This window comes from Chionomys nivalis, chromosome 6 (genome assembly GCF_950005125.1).
Source record: "Chionomys nivalis chromosome 6, mChiNiv1.1, whole genome shotgun sequence".
Taxonomy (NCBI): Eukaryota; Metazoa; Chordata; class Mammalia; order Rodentia; family Cricetidae; genus Chionomys; species Chionomys nivalis.
The window spans coordinates 5,977,069-6,002,033 of NC_080091.1; the positions used below are offsets into that span (position 1 = coordinate 5,977,069).

The 24,965-nt window shown below is 54.5% G+C and overlaps 1 protein-coding gene across 2 annotated transcripts; it reads right to left on the bottom strand.

Moving 5' to 3' along the window:
- Positions 1 to 801: 801 nt before the first annotated feature.
- Positions 802 to 23,188, bottom strand: LOC130875705 (guanine nucleotide-binding protein subunit alpha-15). 2 transcript variants are annotated; one of them, XM_057771771.1, is made up of 7 exons: positions 22,762 to 23,188; positions 13,423 to 13,607; positions 11,177 to 11,328; positions 10,596 to 10,724; positions 7,047 to 7,176; positions 5,640 to 5,793; positions 802 to 1,724 (listed from the first exon to the last, which is right to left on the bottom strand). In XM_057771771.1, exons 1-7 carry the CDS (start codon positions 22,904 to 22,906, stop codon positions 1,498 to 1,500), a joined length of 1,122 nt encoding a protein of 373 aa, XP_057627754.1. In that variant the 5' UTR covers positions 22,907 to 23,188; the 3' UTR covers positions 802 to 1,497. The 2 variants fall into 2 exon arrangements, with proteins under 2 accessions (XP_057627754.1, XP_057627753.1); XM_057771770.1 differs by having other exon boundaries at positions 11,177 to 11,331.
- Positions 23,189 to 24,965: the final 1,777 nt, after the last annotated feature.

Genomic DNA, 24,965 nt, shown 5'->3' on the forward strand with positions numbered 1-24,965 from the left:
TGTTCCCCACGGCAGCTCTGGGGGTGCCCTGCAAAGATGAGGCCATGCTGTGTAGGTGCCATCTTCTTGTCCCGGACTCGCCCTGGAGACCGCGCTCCGGGCCCCTGTGTGGAAGGCAATTCTCCGAGGTGCACAAAGCAGAGCAGAGTCTGGCCCTACCCCCGCGCCCGGGTAAAGCCACGCCGTGTCCCAGAGTGGAGTACAATGCAGCTGTGTAACGGGGTGTGCGCCAGGGAGCTGCGGAGAGAACTCGGTCGGTAATGCGCCTCCGTGGGGCCCGCATCCGGATCCCAGGACCCCCCCCCGAGAACAGCCAAGCTGTAACCCCAGTGCTCGGGAGCCAGAGAAGGGGGCTCAGTTCTACGTTCCCATCTATCGCGGTGATGTAACCCGGGGTTGGGTGCCTTCCTCGGTCGTTCCCACCCTGCGTGAGGCGGGGTCTCTCACGGAATCCGGGGCTGCCGACTCCCGCTGTCCCCAGCTCCCCGGTGCATGACAGGCTTTCACCACGGTGCTGGCTCCTAGGTGGATTCTGGGGATTCGAACTGTGGTCTCCACACTTCAGCACTTTACCCACAGAGCCATCTACCTGGCCCCCACCCCCAGCCTCTGGCCCAGATTTGAAGTTGCCTGGGTACGATGTCCCCTGCCTGGCTCACGGAAGGGACCTTGGACAAGCCAAGAACAAGAAAGCTGCAATCCTCCTGCCTCGGCCTCCCGACCGCTGCCGCTGGGGACAGTGTTTCTCTACTCCTCATTTCTCGCTCTTTTGTTGTTAATTACATTTATTTCTTTGTGTGGGTGGATGTGTCCCCACCATGGTCGCCTGCGGGGCCGGGGGACAGCTCTGCGCCTCTGTCCCTGTGTCCACCGGGCAGGTTCGGGGACTGAACTCCTGTTGTCAGACTTGGCCGCAAGCGTCTTCTCCAGCTGAGGCATCTCGGACCCCAGTTTCCCCTTTCGTCAGAGGTCCTGGAGTGCGGTGGCGTTGAGTAGTGTCGTGGGCTGGGGTTTGGGGACGGAGGGCTCCTCACAGCTGTGGATAACGGTCTTTGACTGGCGCCTACCTCAGTGCAAGTCGGTAGACAGCAAGCAGAACTTCCGCTCTTCCGCCACCCACCCCCGTACCCCAGGGCGAGGATCGTACGGGAGGATGTGGACAGGGACCCTGGGAAGTCACAGGCCCCCAGACTGGTTCTGTCTAGTCTTGATTGGTTTTGACACAGGGTCTTTTACTAGGTAGCCCTGGCGGTCCTGGAACTCGCAGACATCCTCCTGCCTCCGCTTTCCGACTCCTGTCCTTTCCTTAAGAACTAGAAGGAGGGCTAGGGAAGGAACTGCAGACGTTTGGGGCCCGGACCTGCGTGGGGAGCAGCGACATTGGGAGCCCTCGCCCCGCAGTTTCCCACGCGACCGCCAGGGGGCGCCCTGTCCCCACCACGACCGCGCCCGCGCCCCGCGGGACATCCCGGGTGGTAAACTGAGGCCCGGGGCTGGTCACAGTAGGTTGATCTCGTCCAGGTACCGGGCCAGCACTGAGTCCCGCACGTCCTTGAACACGCTGCGGACGCTCTGCGTGTCAGTGGCGCAGGTGAAGTGTGCAAAGAGACGGCGCGCACGGGACCCTTTTCTGCCGCCATCGTGGGGCTCGGCGCAGCCCGCGTACACGCGCGAGTACATGTCCATGATGAAGCGCTTGGCGGCCTCTGCGTCTCGCGGGGGACCTGCAGAGAGGAGTGGGGTCTGTTCAGCTGTGCGTGGCCCAGGCTGGCCCTGAACCCCCATGTGGCCCAGGCTGCTCCCGAACCTCCTATGTGGCTCAGACTAGCCCAGAATGCCCTACGTGGCCCAGGCTGACCTGAACTCCCTATGTGGTCCAGGCTGGTCCCGAACCTCCTATATGGCCCAGGCTGGCCCCCAACCCTCAATGAGGCCCAGGGTGGCCTCCAGGTCACTCAGTAGCCTTGGCTGGCTTTGAACTCCTGATGGTCTTGCCTCTACCTTCCCAGTGCTGGGTTTGTGCGCTGCTGGGGGGAATGAACCTGTGACCCCTCTGGGGGGTGGGGGAGAGCCGGACCAGCTCTGCCAAAGATGGACAGGCGCCATCGTTGCCATCCCAGCCAATGGGAATGAGGAGTAACTTGTAAGAGACTTGAGGCAGGGCAAAGGCGGGGCGGGCCTCCCGCACTCATGCTGGGCAAGTGTCCAGAGACCTGAGAGTCAGTCTTCTCTGGGAAATGCAGAGGTCACATGGTGCGGTAGGGGACGACTCCATGTGCAAACAGCGTGGGTTCGAATCCGGCTTGCAGGGCAGAGGAGATGGCTCTGTGAGGAAGACTGCTTGCTGCCAAGCGTGAGAGCCTGAGGTGGAAGCCCAGCAACCAGGTAAGATGCGTAGTGTGACTGTGTGTCGAGCTGTGTATGTGGCCATGGGGACGGGGTCTCCCCGAACTTGGCGCTCACCTATTGACCTTGGCCTTTTGCCCCGGGAGCCCCGGGTCCTCCCACCTCTGCGCAGCGCCTAGCTATTTATATTGCTGGGGATTTGAACTCGGGCCCTCACGCTCGCCCGGCCCGTAACCTGTTGAGCCAGGGAACTGTCTCTCCAGGCTCAGTTTTCCATGCTCTGTTTCCCCCTGACAAACAGGGTTTCTCTGTGTAGCCCTGGTTATCCTGGAGCTCGCTCTGCAGACCAGGCTGGCCTTGAACTCAGAGATCCACCTGCCTCTGCCTCCCGAATGCTGGGTTTAAAGGTGTGCGCCACCACTGCCCTGCTGGGGTCTTAGACTTTCTAGACAAGCACCCTGCCATCGAGCTATATCCTCGGGCTATTTCAGTCTAAGCAAATAACTGAGAAAATTGTCACAGAAAGCAAAGCCCAGAGAAATGCCAGCGGTGAATAGGTTTCAGGAAACTGTGTGTGGTGCACGAATGAGACCGGTCCCAGCTGGGGAACTGTTCCGGGAGGATGAGACTGTCCTTTGTTGGAGGAGGCGTGTCCTCGTTGTAGGAGGCGTGTCTTCCTTGGAGGAGGCGTGTCCTCGTTGTAGGAGGCGTGTCTTCCTTGGAGGAGGTGTGTCCTTGTTGGAGGAGGTGTGTCCTCATTGGAGGAGGCGTGGCCATTTGTAGGAGGCGTGACCAAGTTGGAGAAGGTGTGTCACTGGTTTTGAGAGTTCAGAAGCCCCCTCAGTCTCATTCACTCTGTACCTGCTGCCTACAGATCCGGGTGTAAAGCTCTCGGTTTCCGCTCCAGCATCAGGCCTGTCTGTTTCCCGGCATCGTCGTGGACAAACGCTCCGGAAGTGTCAACAAGCCAGTGATACAATGCTTCCTTTATAAGAGTTGCCATGGTCATTGTGTCTCTTCATTGTGTCTCTTCATGGAGAAAGAACACTGATTAAGACGGTCTATGCTGAAAAGTCTCCAAATCACCCGCCTTCTTCCAGACTCTCTCGGCCTTGGGACTTCTCGGTTATGATGGGGCTGGAGGGGCTGGAGAGTGACCAGAATTTCACGTCTGTCCCCCACTCAGCCACTCAGCTTTGAGGAATGTGACAGCATGGCGGGAGTGACAGAGCCAGTGGTCAAATCCTGGCCCCAAAGCCGGGCGGTGGCGGCCCACGCCTTTAACCCCAGCATTCGGGAGGCAGAGGCAGGCGGATCTCTGGGAGGGAGTTCGAGGCCAGCCTGGTCTACAAGAGCTAGTTCCGGGACCGGCACCAAAGCTACAGAGAAACCCTGTCTCGAACCCCCCCCCCCAAAAAAAAAAATCCTGGCCCCAGAGTTCACCAAAGCTGGATTTGAGTGACCTTTGACCTGGTGTCAAGCATGGACACAGCCTGGACCACGACTGAGAGAGGGTTGAGGTAATGGGTCCCCAGAGCCTTATCTGCTCGGCTTTACAGACGATGGCCCGATTCAGAGTGGGTGTTCCATGCTGCCAATTTCAGCTCCCGTGTCTCCTAAGCTGGCAGGGAACTCACTTCTGTTGGTATAGGGCCCTGGGCACAGGAAGCTAGGGAGCCTGAGACTCCAGACGGCAGGAACCGCCTCCTCCCGCCCTCCACGGTTAGGGTTAGGTAGAGCAGCTTCCTCTCTTGAACCTAGGTTTGGCCAATTGACTGTGAGGTGACATAGATGTCCCTGGGGCTTGATCAAGATAGACACCCTCCCCCTGGGCAAACATCTGGCCACCCAGAATCAGGCAGGCAGTGAGGGGGAGGGGAGTGGAGGTGGGAAGGGTGACTCCCCAGTGTACACAGCACAAGATTCCTTGGGGGCTCTCTGATCCCAGCCATGAGCCAGTGAACACTAATTTACCTAGCTCAGCTCTTCCCAAATCTCTAACCATTAAGCTGGGTGGGGGTGGTGAACACTCAGGAGGCAGAGGTGGGCATCAGAGGTACAGACCAGCCTGGTCTATAGAGGTGAAGGCCAGCCAGAGCTACACAGTGAGACCCTGTTTCCAAAAAGAAAGAGAGAAAGAAAACCAAATTCCTGGCCCGAAGATCCTGAGTAAGGCAGAGGCTTGGGCAGTTTCTCCCAACAAAGCAGATCCTTCCAGCTCTAACTTCCCCACTCTCTAAACACCCACCCCTCCAGGGAAGGTAATGAGCACTAGTTCCCACCCCGCTGCTTTGGGCATGCCTTGCTAGGTAGAAGGTGAGTTTCCAATGCTGTTTACGTGCGTCATATATATCTGATTAATATGCATCCTAATGAAGACGGTGGTGACACACGCCTGTAGTCCCAGCACTCCAGAGGCAGAGGCAGGGGGATCTCTGAATTCTAGGAGAGCCAGGGTTACAGAGAGAAAACTTGTCTCAGGAAAAAAAAAAAGAAAAATTACACAAATAAGAAACATATTGGATATTACTGAAAGAGGGTTGATGGACCCCATGAAAACTATAGCACAGGACAGAGGTGGGGGTCAGCAGTACAGCCCTCGCCTCGAATCCCCAGTGAGGGGCTGGGGGCGTGGTCAGGGTGGAGCCCCGCCTAGAATCCCCAGTGGGGGGGACATTGGACTGAGGGAGTCACTGACTACCACGTCCCCATCTGCATGAAAACAAATAGTTCTTTTTTTTTCTTGTTTTCCAAGACAAGACGTGGTCTCTCTGTGTAACTCTGGCTGTCCTGGAACTCACTCTGTAGACCAGGCTGGCCTCAAAGTCACAAAGATTTGCCTGCCTCTGTCTCCTGAGTGCTGGGATTAAGGCCATGTGCCACCACTGCCCACCTTAGAAATAGATTTTTATAAAACCTCTCGTTTGCCAGGCGGTGGTGGTGCACACCTTTAATCCCAGCACTCGGGGCGGGGGTGGATGGCAGAGGCAAGCGGATCTCTGTGAGTTCGGGACCAGCCTGGTCTACAAGAGCTAGTTCCAGGACAGGCTTCAAAGCTACAGAGAAACCCTGTCTCGAAAAACAAGAACAAACAAACAAACAAAAAGAGCCCCTGTCATTCATCTGCTAAGGTCACCTGACTCTCCATTCCACAGAGGGAGAAACTGAGGCTCATGAACTACCAGAAGCAGCTTAGCTGGTGACTCTGGATAAGGGCCCTGCCTTGGGTCTCCCCACAGAGCTGCTTTGGGGGTGTGTGTGTGAAGAATGTAGCATCTTCTAGGACAACTCACCCTGAAAGCTGGGGAAATATGTGGCCAGGTGCGAGGTGTGGATCTTTTCCTCTAGGATGTCTGTCTTATTGAGGAAGAGGATGACCGAGGTGCTCTTGAACCAGGGCAGCTCTAGAATGGTGCTGAAGAGGGCCAGGCTCTCCTTCATGCGGTTCTGTGGGGACAGAGGCAGGCGGTGGCCCCAGCAGGACGCCCTCGCCCACCGGGCAATGGGCTGGACCTAAGTACCCTGTTGCCTCACATTCTGAGTTGAGGGCACCCTTCCCAAAGTGACATCTGATTGGGCTGCTAGCGTGTGAAAACACCTGAGAAGGTCTTCTATGGTGCGATTGCCCAAGGGGAAGAAGCCACAAGTCACCAGAGAGCCACTGAATTCAATGACAGGTGTCCTCACGTGGGGAACTGTCTGAAAATGGAAGCACATAGGAGGCTGAGCTCCTGAGCCAAGGACACCAGACACGGGGAGGAACCTGGGTCTGGGAGGGTGGCAGCTCTTTCCACACCATGATCTCATGCTCCCTTCTCCCAGAACTAGATAAGAACCGGATGTCTGGTGGCTGGAGAGATGGCTCAGAGGAATAGAGCACTGGCTGCTCTTCCAGAGGTCCTGAGTTCAATTCCCAGCAACCACATGGTGGCTCACAACCATCTGTAATAAGATCTGGTGTCCTCTTCTGTACTGTAGGATACATGAAGGAAGAAACCTATATACGTAATAAATAAAAATCTTAAAAAAAAAAGAACCGGATGTCTGCATTTTAGGCCACCTGAGCTGCTCTGCTTGATCACAGTGGCCACAGGACCTTGGTGTATATATATATATATATATATATATATATATATATATATATATATATCTCCTGTGTGGCTGCTGTAGAAGCCAAGGCCCATTAATTCAGCACTAAGGGGGCTGAGACGGGAGGACTGGGAGTGTGAGCAAAGCCTGTGTGTGTGTGCATGTGATGCATGAGAGAGAGAGAGAGAGAGACATGGGGGAAGCAGAGGGAGGGGTACATTGAGAGAGAGAGAGAGAGAGAGAGAGAGAGAGAGAGAGAGAGAGAGAGAGAGAGAGAGAGATGGGGAAGGCAGAGGGAGGGGTACATCAGGACTGGGGTCCACGGTGACCCACAGAGGTTATGTCGCCTTGTGTGACTTAGGGTGTAATGCCATCTGACCACAGCTGCCCATCCTTGCATAGGTGTGGCAGTGGGTACTTCTGGCAGGGTCAGCAGAGGTTGGGAGACCTGTGTGTGCTGAGGTAGCTTTGGGGATCAGGTCCCACAATGCACCAGCACAAAAGGTGAAGGGTTAAGGTACTCCTGCTCAGGCTTCCTGTGGGGTTTCCCGCTCAGATGGGGGGGCCTTGACCCCTAAAGGCACCGTGCCTGTAAGGACAGCCCCCCTCACCTCCTGATCATTCTCCTCCAAACACTGGTCGTACTCGCTCAAGGAGGCCAGGTAGATGAGAGCTATGACGTTCTCAAAACAGTGGATCCATTTCTTACGCTCCGACTTCTGGCCACCAACATCCACGATGCTAAAGAGAGACAAAGAGACCCCACTATCAAGAGGTCGTGTGACCCAGTCCCAGCTCACCAGATCACAGGACAGACGACAGTGTGGCCTGCTGTATGCCTGTCACAATGTGCTCATGAAGCTGAGGCAGGAGGATTGCTGTAAGTGTGAGGGTGGCCTACAAAGCCAGCCTGAACTACAGAACGAGGTCCACCCCATATACATACACACACACACACATATGAGAGAGAGAGAGAGAGAGAGAGAGAGAGAGAGAGAGAGAGAGAGAATGAGAATAGAAAGCTCAGGGCTAGGGAGTTGGCCCCATGGCTAAACCTCTGTTATGAGAGCAATGGGTGTGATTTTGGATTTTCAGCATTCATCTGTAATCACCAATGGGGAGGGAGGCTGAGAGAGGAGGAGGCTGGGAAGCTGAGCTTTAGGCTCCATGGGAGACCCAGTCTACCAAGATAAGGTGAGAATGAGTGGAGAAACCAGACCCTGACCTCTGGCCTCACACACACGCATGTGCGCGCACACACACACACACACACACACACACACGGAAATTGCAGAAAGCTCTTCCTTGGAATAGGCCTGCGTGTTCTCTATGAGGGAACTTGGCGGCAGGAGGTTAGCACACTGGCTGTCCCTGCAGAGGACCTGAGTTTGTTTCCCAGCACCCGCAGGGCAGCGGCAGCTCACAACTGGAGTCTTTTTCAGCTTCTGTGGGTTCTGCACTCACGTGCAGAATTCCTGCTGGCCTCCACATGCACACATAATTAAAAATGTGATTAATCGGTACTAGGAGTGTGTGAGACAGAAGAATCTTGAGTTGTGGGTTCAAGGAATGACGCTGTCTGTCTGTGAACCTGGACTCTGTCTGTAGCACAGGCGCCGGCCGATGGCTGTGGCTCTGGTCACGCCTCCTCAGAGTTGGTTTTCGTAGCAGGAGAATGGGCCACCGTATCCTCTGCTGATTCCCAGAATGGCTGTAACTCTTTGGTAGCTCAAGGAGGGCACACCCTCTCTTAAACAACCACAACAGAAGCGGGGACCGTCACCCCTTCCTGTGGCTTCTCAGAAACTGGGTCACTGATGTGGATCTGACTGTCACCTTCCCAAGCGGTAGATACTACTCAGAGTGTAGACGGCAGACATACTATGGCACTAACGGAGTCCTCAGAGAAAGGAGGGCACAGAGGGAGAAACGGAGGCAGGCTCAGCACTTAGAGTTGAGAGGGTTCCTTCATCTACAAATCTGAAATTTCAGTCACACGTCTCAAAGACCCACAATCACCTTTCCAGAATAAGTAGTGTCCCTCAAAAGTGGCGCACCCCAGCACTGAGGAGGCAGAACAGAAGGAGGTCTGAGCTTGAGACGAGCCTGAAAATACAGAGAGGACCTGTCTCTAAACGTGTACACAGACACATGTGTACACATTCTCACAGAGAGGACCTGTCTCTAAACGTGTACACAGACACATGTATACACATTCTCACAGAGAGGACCTGTCTCTAAACGTGTACACAGACACATGTGTACACATTCTCACAGAGAGGACCTGTCTCTAAACGTGTACACAGACACATGTACACATTCTCACAGAGAGGACCTGTCTCTAAACGTGTACACAGACACATGTGTACACATTCTCACAGAGAGGACCTGTCTCTAAACGTGTACACAGACACATGTGTACACATTCTCACAGAGAGGACCTGTCTCTAAACGTGTACACAGACACATGTGTACACATTCTCACAGAGAGGACCTGTCTCTAAACGTGTACACAGACACATGTGTACACATTCTCACAGAGAGGACCTGTCTCTAAACGTGTACACAGACACATGTGTACACATTCTCACAGAGAGGACCTGTCTCTAAACGTGTACACAGACACATGTGAACACATTCTCACAGAGAGGACCTGTCTCTAAACGTGTACACAGACACATGTGTACACATTCTCACAGAGAGGACCTGTCTCTAAACACACACACAGACACATGTGTACACATTCTCACAGAGAGGACCTGTCTCTAAACACACACACACACACATGTGTACACAAACATATGTGTACACATTCTCACAGAGAGGACCTGTCTCTAAACGTGTACACAGACATATGTGTACACATTCTCACAGAGAGGACCTGTCTCTAAACGTGTACACAGACACATGTGTACACATTCTCACAGAGAGGACCTGTCTCTAAACACACACACACAGACACATGTGTACACATTCTCACAGAGAGGACCTGTCTCTAAACACACAGACACATGTGTACACATTCTCACAGAGAGGACCTGTCTCTAAACGTGTACACAGACACATGTGTACACATTCTCACAGAGAGGACCTGTCTCTAAACGTGTACACAGACACATGTGTACACATTCTCACAGAGAGGACCTGTCTCTAAACACACACACACAGACACAAGTGTACACATTCTCACAGAGAGGACCTGTCTCTAAACACACAGACACATGTGTACACATTCTCACAGACACACACACACACACTCATACACATGCACATATGCATTCTCACACACAGAGACACGGACAGACACACAACTGGGGACATGCAGACAGATAGCAACAGACTTCTGATATCAGTTTTCTAAACTGCACCCCAGGTCACTGGGAGCCACCAGATCATTTGTGAGTTTCTATGCCAGACTAAGAGCGCTGGATCATCCCTCAAAGAAAGACCACAAATTAGCTCTGGTTCCCATGTGTTGCTAAACTGGGCATCATCCCTCAGCAATCACAGAACTTCCATCCACCCACCCATCTATCCATCCACCCACCCTCCCATCCACCCACCCACCCTCCCACCCATCCATCCACCCTCCCATCCACCCATCTATCCATCCACCCACCCTCCCATCCACCCTCCCATCCATCCATCCATCCATCCATCCATCCATCCATCCACCCACCCTCCCATCCATCCATCCACCCATCCATCCATCCATTCTCCCATCCCTCCATCCACCACCCCACACATCCATCCATCCATCCATCCATCCATCCATCCATCCATCCATCCACCCACCCATCCATCCACCCACCCTCCCATCCATCCATCCACCCACCCACCCATCCATCCACCCATCCATCCATCCATCCATCCATCCATCTACCCACCCTCCCATCCATCCATCCACCCACCCACCCATCCATCCATCCATCCATCCATCCATCCATCCATCCATCCATCCACCCACCCACCCACCCACCCATCCATCCACCCACCCACCCACCCACCCACCCACCCATCCATCCATCCACCCACCCACCCATCCACCCACCCACCCTCCCATCCATCTATCCATCCATTCATCCCTCAAGGCGCCAGCTTCTTTGTTCCTCCCATACAAGGACCCCACCCCCCAAACCAGGCCTCTGCTGGGTGCTCACCGCAACTTGGTTTTCTGCACAGAGAAGCAATACTCATTGATGCCTGTGGTGGGCATGCGACTGCGCAGCACGTCCTGCGCGGTCGGGATGTAGCTGTCCTCGGAGATGCGCTCCAGACGTGACAGATAGCTATGGAGGTAGACCCGTGAGACGGAGCCTTGCCATGGGCAGCTGACCCTTGAAAGCCCCAGCCGGGGTTCCCTCCATTAACACCTTGGATGTCACATGCTGCCTAAGGCTCCGGGAGGACACTGAGCCTCCTTGGGGGTCAGACATCTGCGCTGGACATTCCTTGGAAAGTTCAGAGAGCCGGACGGAGTCGGAGAGCTACCGCTCACCCTCTCTCTAACCTCTCCCCTCTGTGGACCCACCCACCCTGGCCCCTTCCCACTCTGGTTGCACATCCTGGGACTCTACCCCAAGCCCGGCACCCCCTCGCAGACCCCTTCCCTCCCTAGCCTGTCCCTTCCGCGACCACACCCCGTGCCACGCTCCCTCGGCCCCTCCCCCGCAGCTACGTCCTCCACGGCCCCTCCCAGTGCTCTGACCCACAGCCCCTCCGCCCGCAGCCCCGGACTCACTACATCGCCGAGTCCAGCAGGTGGAATTCACGCCTGCGCTCGTAGCAGGCGCGGATGCCAGCATCGCGCCACAGGTACTGCATGGCCACTGCGTATGGCTTCCCAAAAGTGGTCACTTTGTAGGGGTCCTGGGTCATCACCAGGTTGGCGTGCTGCTGTGGAAGGACAGGTGAGAGGTTCCGGCAGCCTGTGACAGCTGTAGGCCCCAAACCCATAAAACATATCCCTCTCCCCCTTTTCCACCTTCGCGCCGCTCTGACGCAGCCTCACGCCCAGCGTCCCTTCGTCCACTGGCCCACACAAGGAGAGGCAGTAATAATGAAGTCCTTTCCTTCTTCAGTGTCCCTATAGCAGCGCCCCTCCTCCAGGAATGCCTACCCCAGAGCTCTGCTGCCTCACACCGGGCTACTCCAAGGACTAGTCTGACCCATGATGGGCCAGGGGAGTCAGCCGACAATAGGACCCCCATAAAGTGGGACACTGCAATTGTCGCCATTGTACCGAGGCACAGAGAAAAGCATGGGTCCCCAGGACAGGCAGGCAGGCATCACCAGTCCCCTCCGCTGGGCCCTGCTGTCCCTTCTCAAGCCCCAGAAGCCTCTGTTCGCTCCCCCAGACACTGGCCTTGTTCACATTCTCACAATGCACTCTGCACACTTGAGCCTGTATTCACACTAGTGGATTCACACGCAGGGACGTGCATTTGCCTGCACTGTGCATGTGGACGCGATGTCATGTCTGTGATGTGTGAACAAGGCCCGAGGCCCTTTTTCTCCTGTTGGGCAGAGGGACCCTGAAGGAAAGGTGCCTCCTCTGCAGGGCCCAAGTCCCCATCTTCCAGGGTGGGAGGGTGGGGGTGAGGGGGTGAGGGGATCATCCTGGCTGGGCCTATGAACTGTTTCTACCCGCCGTGGAGGGAAAGGGGTCGCAAGCCCTCACCTGAGTCCCCAGTCACTCCCTGGCACCTGGCGTATGCAACGCGGCCTTAGATGTGACCAAGTTTAGAAGAGACTAAAGTCTAGGGGCTGAGGACCAAGGAGAGGGGCCCTATCCCTGCTGGGTAAGGCTTTCTTGGGCCTGTTGAAGGAGGGCCCCCACATCCCTTTAACTCCTCAGTATGCTCTGTAAGGTGACCCAGGAAACTGTTCCCAAGTGAACTCTCACGCTGGGTGCCCCGACCTTGGCACCTTAGGACAGGGAGGAAGTTGTTCACGTTGCCACCTGGTGGTGTGGGGGGGATTTTAAGTCATAGTCACGAGGCTGTCACTGGGCTGGGGAGCTTGTGGGCGACCCTGGGTGGTGAGCAGGAATGGTGGGAGATGGTCCCTTCCCCGAGGGTCCATCAGAAAGGTTGTAGCTGCCTGTGAGCTGTACCCTGTACCCCCAGAATTCACATGGTGAAGCTGGGACCCCAGGGCCCCAGCATGCCACGGAGAGGGAGCCCTGAAAGCGATGTCATCACGGCCTAAGAGTCTGGAGAGTTGACCCAGCACAAACATGACCTGAAATCCATCCCAGAATCTGTGGAAGAAGCCAGGCCTGGCAGCATATGCTGGTGACCCCAGTTCCTCCAACCTCCAACCTCCAACAGGGCCTGTACATATACCCATTAAAAACAACGGAACTGCGTGGGGCAATGGCGCACACCTTTAATCCCAGCACCTGGGAGGCAGGGGCAGGGGGAGCTCTGTGAGTTCAAGGCCAGCCTGGTCTACAGAGCTACCAAGGGTACAAAGAGAAGTGGTCTCAACACCTCCTCCCCTACCTCCCAAATCAAGGAAGTGGAGAGGAACTGAAGGACTCACTGAGGTCACCCTCTGGCTTGCACAATGTCTGTATACACATATGGCCACCCCACACACAGGTGCACAAAATTTTTTTTTTAAAAAAAAATCAATAAAAATGGGGGTGTCGCTGACACATTGTAAATAGATCAGCTTGGTGGTTGTTGGTTCCCAGCACCTCTCTGAGCAGTTCATAACTAACTCCAGCCCTCTTCTGGCCTCTGTGGGAACCACACTCACATGCACAGACACATAATTAAAAATAGATACTAAAAAACAAAAACCAAAAAAACAAAAAAATAAAACAAAAAACCCAAATAAATCAATTGCCTTAGTAAACTCATTTCGGCATCAAGGTGGACATGACCAAACTGCTCTTTGGACATTCCTGGGATGCCAGGCCAGGAAATGCTTTTCATCCACCTCTGAAAACGTCCCACAGCCCGGGGTCTTTGTGCTCACCTTGCTGTCAGGCCTGCTGTAGGGGATCTGCAGTCGGTCCATGGCTTCGATCATGGCCTGCATGGAGACGAAGATGTTCTGGTAGACGAGCGGCCGGAAGGCCCTGCGGTCCTCCTCCGAGTAGCCGGCACCGTGGATGATGCGCATCTGCTTGATGAAGGTGCTCTTCCCGCTCTCCCCAGGTCCTGGGGACAACGAGCATGCTCAGAGGTAAGGGCCCACGGTGCCCACAGCGCCTATGGCACCCACACCGCATCCAGCCTTCCCATGGCACCCACACGGTGCCCACATGGAGTTCGTGGCACCCACACGGTGCCCACACGGAGTCTGTGGCACCCACACGCGCACGCGTGGAGCCCACACGGAGTCCACTGTGCCCACATGGAGCCTATAGTGTCCATACGGAGTCTGTGGTGCCCACACGGAGTCCATAGCACCCACATGCGCCGGCGTGGAGCCCACACGGAGCCCACACAGAGTCCACTGTGCCCACATGGAGCCTGCAGTGTCCATACGGAGTCTGTGGTGCCCACATGGTGCTCATGCCGCTGGAAGCTACTCAGTGTGGACCAGCGTCTTAGTTATTGTTAGTTACTCTTCAGACACAGGGCAAAGCCTCTGTGGTGGCAGGAGCGGAGGTGCCTGCCCACATCCTACCCAGTGACGCCCCCAGTCTGTGGGGTCTTCACCCTCAGTTTACCCTCATCTACACAACACCCTGCCCCCAGCCACGGTCCTTACACTTGGGGGTTGGCTTGTCTCCTAGGTGACTCCGCACCAGTCAAGCTGACCATCAGCGTGAAGCAGAGTGTGTTGCTGTCCTATTGTGATAGACGCCATGACCAAAAAGCAAGTTGGGGCCCAGCAGAGGTGGCGCACACCTTCAATCCCGAACTCGGGAGGCAGAGACAGGCGGACCTCTGTGAGTTCAAGGCCAGCCTGGTCTACACATCACGTCATACCTCCCTATTCACAGCGTTGTTTGGGCTGAGTTCTGCACTGGATGGAACACAGTGACTCACTCAGGCGGCCCAGGCGGGTCAGAACCCACAGCTGAGCATACTCCTGGCTACCAATAAAGTTTTATCAGAACCCGGCCCACGGATTCACGGACTCAAGGATTCGCGGATTCGCGTTTGTGCTGAAAGGGCAGAGATAAGAACCAGACTTCATAAAGCATCCTGACAGCAGAGAGGAGTGGGGGGAGGGGGAGGCTTCCACCCTATACCCAACCTCAGCCAGGCCCAGTGGTGGTGGAATCACTCAACTGTCTTTATAAGAGTCTGCTTTTGCTACATCTATTTTAGGAAGAGCGACATTTTAGAACAATTCTTTCTGTTTGGTTAGTTTTGGTTTTTCATGGCAGGGCTTCTTTGTGTCGCTCTGACTGTCCTAAAACTTGCTCTGTAGACCAGACTGGCCTTGAACTCACAGAAATCTGCCTGCCTCTGCCTCCAGAGTGCTGGGATCAAAGGCGTGCACCTCCGCTGTCTGGCTTAGGACAGTCCTTTCAGATTTATTTGTTTTATTTTATGTGTATGGGTGTGTTCCCTGCATGTGTGTCTGTGCACCAAGTGTGTGCAATGCCTGCACTATTCCAGGAGGGCTTTAGGACCCCGGGAATTGGAGTTGCAGACAGTTGTGAGCCTCTAAGTGAGAAGTGGATGCTGGGACTTGAACCTGGGTCTTCTGCAAGAGCAGTCAGTGCTGGTAACTGCTGAGTCATCTCTCCAGCACCGTGCGTGTGCGTGCGTGTGAGCATGCGTGAGAGAGAGAGACAGAGAGACAGACAGAGAGAGAGATAGACAGAGAGACAGAGAGAGACAGAGAGAGAGACAGAGAGACAGAGAGAGAGACAGAGACAGAGAGAGAGAGAGAGAGAGAGAGAGAGAGAGAGAGAGAGAGAGAGGGCATGTGCACTCTGGGTAGCCAGGTCTGGTGATCACAATACTCCTGCCTCACTCAGCTCTGCAAGCGCTGGGGTGATAGGCATGTATCACCATGTCCAGAGGGAAGATAAACTTCAGTGAGTGAATAGAAAACACGTGGCCGAGCAGTCGGGGTCTGGGCAATCACAGGTGAACCCACGGCTCTCCTGATTGGTCCATAACGATTATATTAAAATCTTCCCTTTGGTGTCTAGACACAGACTTCACCTCCCTGCTGTCTCAGTCCGTGAGCCTCCGAGGCGGTGCCCATTTTCTTATCTACAAAAGCTCCCAAACCGCTGGGGGAGTTGGAACCAAGAGGTTGGCCCCAGCTGTCCATCCCCTGGACATTGTCCACAGCATTTCCAAGGAAGGGAAGTGGGGACCAACTGCAAGAGACTCCCCAGGATGAGGGTCAGGGGCTCACGCAGGAGGAAGTGAGAAAAGTTACAAGAACAGAAACAGGAACAAGGCTGGCACCGCAGGTCCAGGGCTCACCTGCCCTGCATGTGGCCCTGGGTTCCATTCCCAACACCCTGAAAACCTGGCACGGAGGCCACGCCTATCATTCCAGCACTCATAGATGGGAGCAGGCGAGGAGAGCTCAGGACCACCTTCTGCGACGCAGTGAGTTTAAGCCCACCCTGGGTTACACGAGATACCGACTAAGAAAAAAGAAAGTGCTGGAGAGGGGCAATGTGACTGGGTCTGTGTAGACCTGCTAAGGATAGGAGGCTCGGTGGAGGAGGAGGTGGCCAGTGCCTCTGTCTGCAGATCTGAGGGTCATGTGGACGACTCAGGCAGAGACATGGCTCTTCTCTGAGATTCAAGTTTCCCAAGGTGTTCAGTCTATTAGACGGATGAGTCAAGAAAATCTGTTATTAATGGTATTTGTGGGAAGATGGGCAATGCTGTGAGGGATGGAGGAAGTTGTGTGTTAGCTGCCAGGGATACAGCCTGGACACTGGAGGGGGTTATCCCCAGAAACTCCTATGCCCTAGGCAAAGGTCCCACCCCTGACCACGTCCTCAACCCCTCACAGGGGGATTCTAGGCGGGGCTCCACCCTGACCACGCCCCCAGCCCCTCACTGGGGATTCTAGGCGGGGCTCCACCCTGACCACGCCCCCAGCCCCTCACTGGGGATTCTAGGCGGGGCTCCACCCGGCCACGCCCTCAGCCCCTCACTGGGGATTCTAGGCGGGGCTCCACCCTGACCACGCCCTCATCCCCTCACAGGGGGATTCTAGGCGGGGCTCCACCCGGCCACGCCCTCAGCCCCTCACTGGGGATTCTAGGCGGGGCTCCACCCGGCCACGCCCTCAGCCCCTCACTGGGGATTCTAGGCGGGGCTCCACCCTGACCACACCCCCAGCCCCTCACTGGGGATTCTAGGTGAAAGTTACTCCTCCTAACCACGCCCAATTTTCTTTTCAGAGGGTCTCACTAAATTTCTACACTAGCCTAGAACTCACAAACGTCGTTCATCATTCCAAGAAGCCTGGGGCCCCAGTGTGCGCCACGGGTTGCGCTGACTCCTATGCTATAATGGGCCCATATCCCTGCGCCCGGCTAGAGTAGTGATGATAACGTGCTCTGTGCTCCCTCTGTCAGTCCCCTGAGATCCCAGCCGAGAGACTGCATGTCTGCACAGTCGTTACAGGCAAGCAGCATTTACACCATTTCCGAGAAGATACAAAGAACCAGAGGGGTGACAGCACCTGACTAGGCCTTGAACCAGGGTCCCCGGGCCCTTAGCACAACAGGCCGAATGATGTCATCGTCCACCAGGGATGCTGGGGGCGGGGGAGGGGGAGCACAGGACAGGAGACATGACCTGTGACCTCCAAGTCACTCCTAAACCCTCACATCCTGCATTTGTCTGAAGGGCAGAGAAGAGTTATGGGCCATACCTGCACACTTTATTGTAGTTCAGCGACCTGAGTTTTTTGGTTTTTGTTTGTGTGTTTTAGACAGGGTTTCTCTGTAGCTTTGGAGCCTGTCCTGGAACTTGCTCTGTAGACCAGGCTGCCTCCCTTGTGCTGGGATTAAAGGCGTGAGCCACCACCTTGCTTTCTTTTTTTAAAATTTTTTTCTTTTTTTTCTTTTTTTCTTTTTCTTTTTTCTTTTTTTTCTTTTTTTTTTTTTTTTTTTTTTTGGTTTTTCGAGACAGGGTTTTTCTGTGACTTTGGAGCCTGTCCTGGAACTAGCTCTGTAGACCAGGCTGGTCTCGAACTCACAGAGATCCGCCTGCCTCTGCCTCCCGAGTGCTGGGATTAAAGGCGTGCACCACCACCTTGCTTTCTTTTTTTTTTTTTAATTATTTTTTTCTTTTATTTTACATCCTGACCACAGTTTCCCCTCCTTCTTCTCCCCCTCTTCTCCTCTGGTTCCCTCCCCACTGTCTCTCCTCTCCCCCAATCCACTCCTCCTGGGTTTCTCTTCAGAAAGAGGCAGGCCTCCCGTGGGTGTCAACAAAGCATGGCCTGTTCCAGCTGAGGTGGGACTAAGAGCCTCTCTTTGTATTTAGGTTGCGCAAGGCAACACAGTTTGGGAAATAGGTTCCCAAAAGAGGACTTTTGTGTTGTTGTTGTTGTTTCGTTTCTAACGTCTGGGTATTTATCTGCATGTCTGTCTGCACCATGTGTGGTCAATTCCTGAAGGAGCCAGGAGTCAGAGTCAGAAATTCTGGAGCTGGAGTGACGGGGTTGTAGCCATGTGGGTGTTGGGATCAAACCTGGGTCCTCTGCAGGAGCAGTCAGAGCTCTAACCTCTGAGCCATCTTCCTGGCCCCCTGCCCCACCTGCTCTATTTATTTATGTTTTATTTGTCATGAGGCAGGAGGATCTCTGTGAGTTTGAGGCCAGCCTGGTCTACAGAGTGAATTCCATGACAACCAGGGGCTGTTACAGACAAACCCTGTCTAGAAAAGAAAGAAAGAAAGAAAGAAAGAGAGAAAGAAAGAGAGAAAGAAAGAAAGAAAGAAAGAAAGAAAGAAAGAAAGAGAAAGAGAAAAAACAGAAAAAGACTGAGGTACTTTTCACTTTTCTCAGGACACTATAAACACAGCACATGCTACTGGCATGTTCTTTGCACAATGACAAACTCTATGCTATGTGACTGAATTTTACCTCAATGAAAATAAATTTTGTTGGCCAGGCAGTGTCCGTTTAGAACCTTTAACCCCAGCACTCAGGAGGCAGAGGCAGGCGGATCTCTGCGAGTTCGAGGCCAGCCTGGGCTACAGAGTGAGTTCCAGGACAGGCTCCAAAGCTATGCAGAGAAACCCGGTCTTGAAAAATCAAAACCAAAACAAAACAAAACAGAAAACACAAATCAATTAAAACAACAGAGCAGGGCCAGCTTCGTGGGGCACACCCTTACTCCTAGCAGTCTGGGAGTTAGATTCAAATATGGGGGATTCGATGTAGTTGCAGGTCAGCCAGAGCTACCCAGTGGCCACAATAATGACAATAGTAGGACCAGGTGCTTTTCTCTGTGAGTTGTTTGTTGTTCAGTCTTGAGGATCTAAAACTGAAGCCCCAATGCTGGAGAGGCAGAGACAGGGGTGGGGTGGGGGCGGGAATCCTGGGACTGTGGACTGGCACCTAGGGAATCCATGAGGCTCCGGGTTCAGTGAAGACCAAAGCAGACTGTGGCTCCACGCCCAGGACAGAAACACCCTTGAGTCCCCCACACCAGGGCTCAGGGGCGGCCGGTGACACGTCACTGTTGAAGCTCTGAGCACACGGAGGCAGATGCAGTTCTGGGGCACGATTGTGGCCGCTCATCTCTTTCCAGAGTCCTCCATAGCGGGTTGTGGCTGTGGCCAGACTACTCAACCCAGATAGGAAGTATCTGCGCCCTTCTGGAGTTGGCAGGAGGAAGTGGAACTGGGCTGGGGACAGCAATGTGGGGGTAGTCGTGCCAAATGTGGGTGGCAGGAGACCCAGCATCAACTCACACCCTAGGAAATGGGACTCCTGGGGAACACAGCTACCACCTCTGGGTACGGCTCAGATAAGCTGCAGACCCCTCCCCATGCCTGTCTCCTTAGTCGTCATTGTAATCGAGGTTCTAGAGTCCTTGACAGAACCTCACGAGGTCCACAAGACTGAGACTGTAGGCTGTGTGGTTTCAGGTAAGTTGCTTCACTTCTCTGAACTTGCTCAGCAAAGGTGACTTTCTTGCCTTAATTCTGACTTTTTGTTCTTGGTCACATGCTAGCTGCCTCACTCTTGGCATAGACATGCCCCTCTCCACCCCTAGCCAGCTTCCTCAAAATCCCTGCCCACTCCAGGAGAGCAATAATATGTTTTTGGCTTCAATTCCTGTTTTCAAACCACCAAGCAGATGGGACGGAGAAGATCCGCAGCACAGATCTCTGAAACCATGTCACACGTCTCTAGGCTCACCCGCCACAGGGAGAAGGAAGCCAGGGATGCAAAGAGATGAACAATGGTTGCAGTGTGTCCTTAACAGACTGTCAGGGCAGTCTGGTGCACGACTTTAATCCCAGCACTTGGGAGGCAGAGGGAGGTGGATCTCTGTGAGTTCGAGGCCAGCCTGGTCTATAAGAGATAGTTCCAGGAGAGGCTCCAAAGTCACAGAGAAACCCTGTCTCAAAAAGTAAAAACTAAAATAAACCAAACAACAACAACAAAAAACAAACAAAAAGACAAAAAAACAGACTGTCAGGGAAAGGATGGGGAGGACTACGGGGATTCTATCTTGAAAATAGACTCATCCACCCACCCATCCACCCACCCACCCGCCCGCCCGCCCGTCCGCCCGCCCGCCCACCCGTCCACCCGCCCACCCGCCCACCCACCCGTCCACCCGTCCACCCACCCGTCCACCCGTCCACCCGCCCACCCGCCCACCCACCCATCCACCCGTCCACCCACCCGTCCACCCACCCACCCACCCGTCCACCCGTCCACCCATCCTTCACTGTGTGTTTACTGAACTCCACCTGTATGTGGACTCACTGTGATGTGCACTGGGAATGCAGGAGTGAGGAAGACAGACTCAGCCCCCACTCTTTTGTTGTCTACCGTGTAGTTAGAGACACAGTCAGTTAAACAAGTAGAGGACTTTGAATACATATCTGAATGATAAGAACGAAGGAGAGTGGCAGGGCCGTCTAAGAAGCCTGTTGTTCAGACTCTCATGGAGCAGAGAACCCGGCCACACATTGTCCAGGGTCCAGAGGCTGAGAGCTCACATGAAGCTAGCGCAAAGGCCCCGTGGTGGAGCCAGTGAAGCTGAGACAGCCCAGAAATACTGCTGAAGTGACAAGCCACAGGCTTGATGGATCAAGGGAGAACAAGAAAAGAGAAGCGACCAATACGAGGCAGATTCAGTCAACAACAATGCAAACCCTGACTCAGGAAGAACGGATCAGGCAATGTGGTGTTCTTAATGTTCTCCATCTCCCTTTCCAGTACTGGAGGAAAGGATCCAAGTGCTCCCCCCAAAAATGCACCCCAGTCCCTCACTGGAGGATTCTAGGCGGGGTTCCACTCTGACCACGCCCCCAGCCCCTCACTGGGGATTCTAGACGGGGCTCCACTCTGACCACGCCCCCAGTCCCTCCCTGGGGGATTCTAGGCGGGGCTCTACCCTGACCACGCCCCCAGCCCCTCACTGGGGATTCTAGGCGGGGCTCCACCCCTGAGCAGTGCAATACAGAATACATTCCTAAGACGTTTCAGGCACATAAAATGGGGAGAGTTGTGTCATGGGATGTGGAAATCAGGGGTCTATTTGGAGGAGTCTCTTTTCTCCTCCGTCTGTGTAGTCCAGACTTTGAACACAGGTTTCACCAAGCCCCTCTCCCTTCTGAGCCCTCCTCTCACCTTCCTCAAGAAACCACATCTTAGCCGGGTGGTGGTGGCGCACGCCTTTAATCCCAGCACTTGGGAGGCAGAGGCAGGAGGATCTCTGTGAGTTCGAGACCAGCCTGGTCTACAAGAGCTAGTTCCAGGACAGGCTCCAAAACCACAGAGAAACCCTGTCTCGAAAAAACCAAAAAAAAAAAAAAAAAAAAAGAAACCACATCTTTTATTCAGAGCCTTCTGGGCTCAGATGGATCCTTAGCAAAATGACGGAACATTTAAAGACAAGACAGGGTGTCAGGATGACCAAGTGGTGTAAGCCAAGAGCCAAAGGTCATTCTGTGTGGAGCCGGGAAGCAAAGCCTGCGTGGAACCTGATGAGGGGAGCTGCAGGGGCTCCTGTCTGAGGGCTAAAGTGCTGTAGTGTGCTTGGTGACGCACCGGCATTACTTAAAGGAAAGAGAATTCCCTTTTAGAAACGGGAACTCAACGGCACCCATTGGGTACAGACCGTTTCATCTGCTATGGATATTGTCTTTTTTTTTTTTTTTTTTTTTGGTTTTTCGAGACAGGGTTTCTCTGTGGTTTTGGAGCCTGTCCTGGAACTAGCTCTGTAGACCAGGCTGGTCTCGAACTCACAGAGATCCGCCTGCCTCTGCCTCCCAAGTGCTGGGATTAAAGGCGTGCGCCACCACCGCCCGGCTTATGGATATTGTCTTGTTCCTCGCTGATGATGCCATTCTTTGCTGATGATATTATTATTATTACTATTATTATTATTTAGACTGCAGCTGCGTCTCATTATTTAGCTCAGGGTGGCTCTGAACTCATGGATGTCTTGGTGTTTCAGCCAACCAAGTGCCTGGATCACAGTTGTGTACCACCATGTCTGACTTTTTTATTTTTCAAAACAAGGTGTCATGTAGCCCAGGCTAGCCTCAAACTCCTCTATCGCTCTCCCGGTCCTCTCGCCCCCACTTCCTCAGAGCTGGGCGGCAGATGTGCATGTCCCACAGCTGGCTCATGTGGCCCTGGGATGGAAACCAGGGTCTCCCCAAGGCTCGGGGACTGTGCTGTGGGTTGAGCCCCAGGCCCTGCTCTGCCCCTCCCTGTTTTTATTGATTTCTGAGACCGCGTCGCACTCGGCCCAGGCTGACCCCTAATTCACAATCCTCCTGCCTTAGCATCTTGAGTATTAGGGTGATAGGCACAAAGCCGTTTGGACAGTTGGTGAATGAATGAATGAACCACCCCGTCAGTCACCGATACTCATCAGTCCAGAACCAAGCCCTCGGTGGCCATAACCTGTTGATAGGCACCTTGGAGTCCTGGCTCAGGCAGCCGGAGAGAGGCTGGCCCCTCCCTAGGCCAGGCTGGCCTGCCGCTCACCTTCATTCCCTTCCTTTGACACAGCGGGAGCAGCGCCTGCCGGGGCCACCTCCCCACAGCCCAATGCGGCTCAGCTTTGGTGCCTTGCTCTTCCCATCTAGAAAACGGGTCTGCCAGAGGACTAGCGAGCGAGAGCCTGCCCGCGGTGCCGAGTCTCTCATCCCCTGTGCCTCCCTCACTCACCCAGCAGAAGGAGTTTCAGTTCCCCGCGTTCCTGTTTTTTCTGTTCCAACAAAATCTTGTTGATCTCTTGGTCGATTCTGGCAGCTGTCTTCTCCTCGTCAGTCAGACACCAGGGACAGCAGCCCCGGGTCAGGGACCGGGCCATGGCGAGCGGCTCACCAGCCACCAGGTGACATTGCCCCTCGGAGCCCACACAGCCGCAGAGGGTGGGGTGGACGTGGGAGTCACTCCAGGGACCCCCGATGTCTTTGCCTAGGGCCCGTGGGAGCCCCGGCAAGGCCTGCGAGAGGCCTGGGTGCAGGGAGCAGGGCGGGGACCTGGGTGCCGGCTCCCGCCCCCTCCAACCTGCCCAGACCTGGCCCTGCCCGCCCGACAGGTCGGTGGCAGAGGCTCTGGCGGATACAGAGGGAGGGGTGGCCGCCGCCCGCAGAGCCCAGGCCTCCTTCCTCCTTCCCGAGGAGGGTGGCCTCGCCCCCCTCCGCCCCGGGCCTCTGACGCTGCTGGCCCCAGCCGGCCCCCTCCTCTGGGCCCGAGTAGGAAGCGACCAGAGGGCACTGCTATTGCTCAGGGCTGATTTCGGAACCTGAGGCCAAGGGAAGTTTTGTGTTTCCGTGTCTGCCTGGGCTGCGGCTCTCTCTCACACACACACCATTTTTATAGTTAAAGAAACTGAGGCACCGAGTGAAAGCAAGGCTCGTCCCGGAAGAGAGGGAGAGACAGAATAGTTCACGCCTGGCCCCTTGGGTCCTGGGGAGATGAATGAATGAGAGAGGGCTGATGTTCGCATCTATGGAGTACCTACTGTTTACCAGAAAGGCTTTCATTTTGCTCCACATGGCACAAAACAGAACACTTTTGTAAACTTGGGGATGACAGCAAGATGTTTCAGGGGTGAGGGGGCTTGCACCCCCAGCCTGACCTGAGTCACCCCTGGGGCTCAGACCATGGGAGGGGAGAACGGATTCTGCAGGGTGCCCTTTGACTTTCCACCTAAAACCAAAACCAAACAAAATAATAAAACTCTCAGGGTGTCACAGACATGACAAATTCTAGGACAAAAGTGAAGTGGAGAGGTTGAAGGGCTGGGGGTGGCTTTAAGCAGGGTTTCAGGAGAGGGTCACGGTGAAGGTGACATTAACAGACAGAGTTGAGTCCCTGGACTGGGGTCCCTCAGACCCCAGACTCCTGGAACTAAAACTTCTAGACCATTCTGATTCGGACACACACCCAATCAGCAGCCATGGAGTTCCTTGAGTTGCCAGTACTGAAGCATTGGTGAGGTTCAGAGAGGTGTGTGACACCCCCAGAACACACAGGAACACCCCAGGTCTGCGGCAGGCGGTTGACAGGCCCACGCCTGCCCCACACCGGCGGACTTTCGGTTGACTGTTGAGTCAAACTGTGGCAGATGGGAAGTTTGATAGGGGCTGGGCTGGGTCACTGAGGCCAGTGGAGCTGTCCTGCCTACTGACGGCTTGCTCTGGGGGTGTGTGGGGGGGAACGTGAGGGGGGTGTCAGAAAGAGCCTGGTCTTGCAGAGACCAGAGAGACAGTCCCCTGCCTGGCTCTTTGGGGACTAGACACCAGGTTCTCAGGACACTCCAATACCTTCTGTGGCTCCCACTGTCACCCTCTGTGGAGGTTCCTGCAGGTGGATCCTGCGACTTCTGGGCCAGCCTGTGCTACACAGCAAGAGCCTGTCTCAGATTTTTGTGGGATCAGCTGACAAACTCTAGTCAGTCAGTTCCCAGTACCCCTGTGGAAACACTGTAGATATCAACGGGGGCGTATTCTTTGTTTCTTTCTGAAGTAATAGGCTTTTTTCTTAAATTTTAAAATTACATTTGTTTACTTGCTGTGTGTGATTTTATATGCCAGGACACAGGTGTGGAGATCCCAGGACAGCTTGTGAGAGTAGCTTCTCTCCTTTCCCGGATCAGACTCAGGCCGCAAACTCCTTTACCCTCTGAGCTATCTCGAAGTCTGACATTTTTCCATAAATAAATAAATAAATAGGGCCTGGTAGGTGCACGTCTTTAATCCCAGCACTTGGGAGGCAGAGGCAGGGGGATCTCTGTGAGTTCGAGGCCAGCCTGGTCTACGGAGCGACTTCCAGGACAGGCCCCGAAGCTACAGAGAAACCCTGTCTGGAGAAAGAAAGTTGATCACAAGTCTCTTTGGTGTGCGTGGACGCTTCGCCACCGG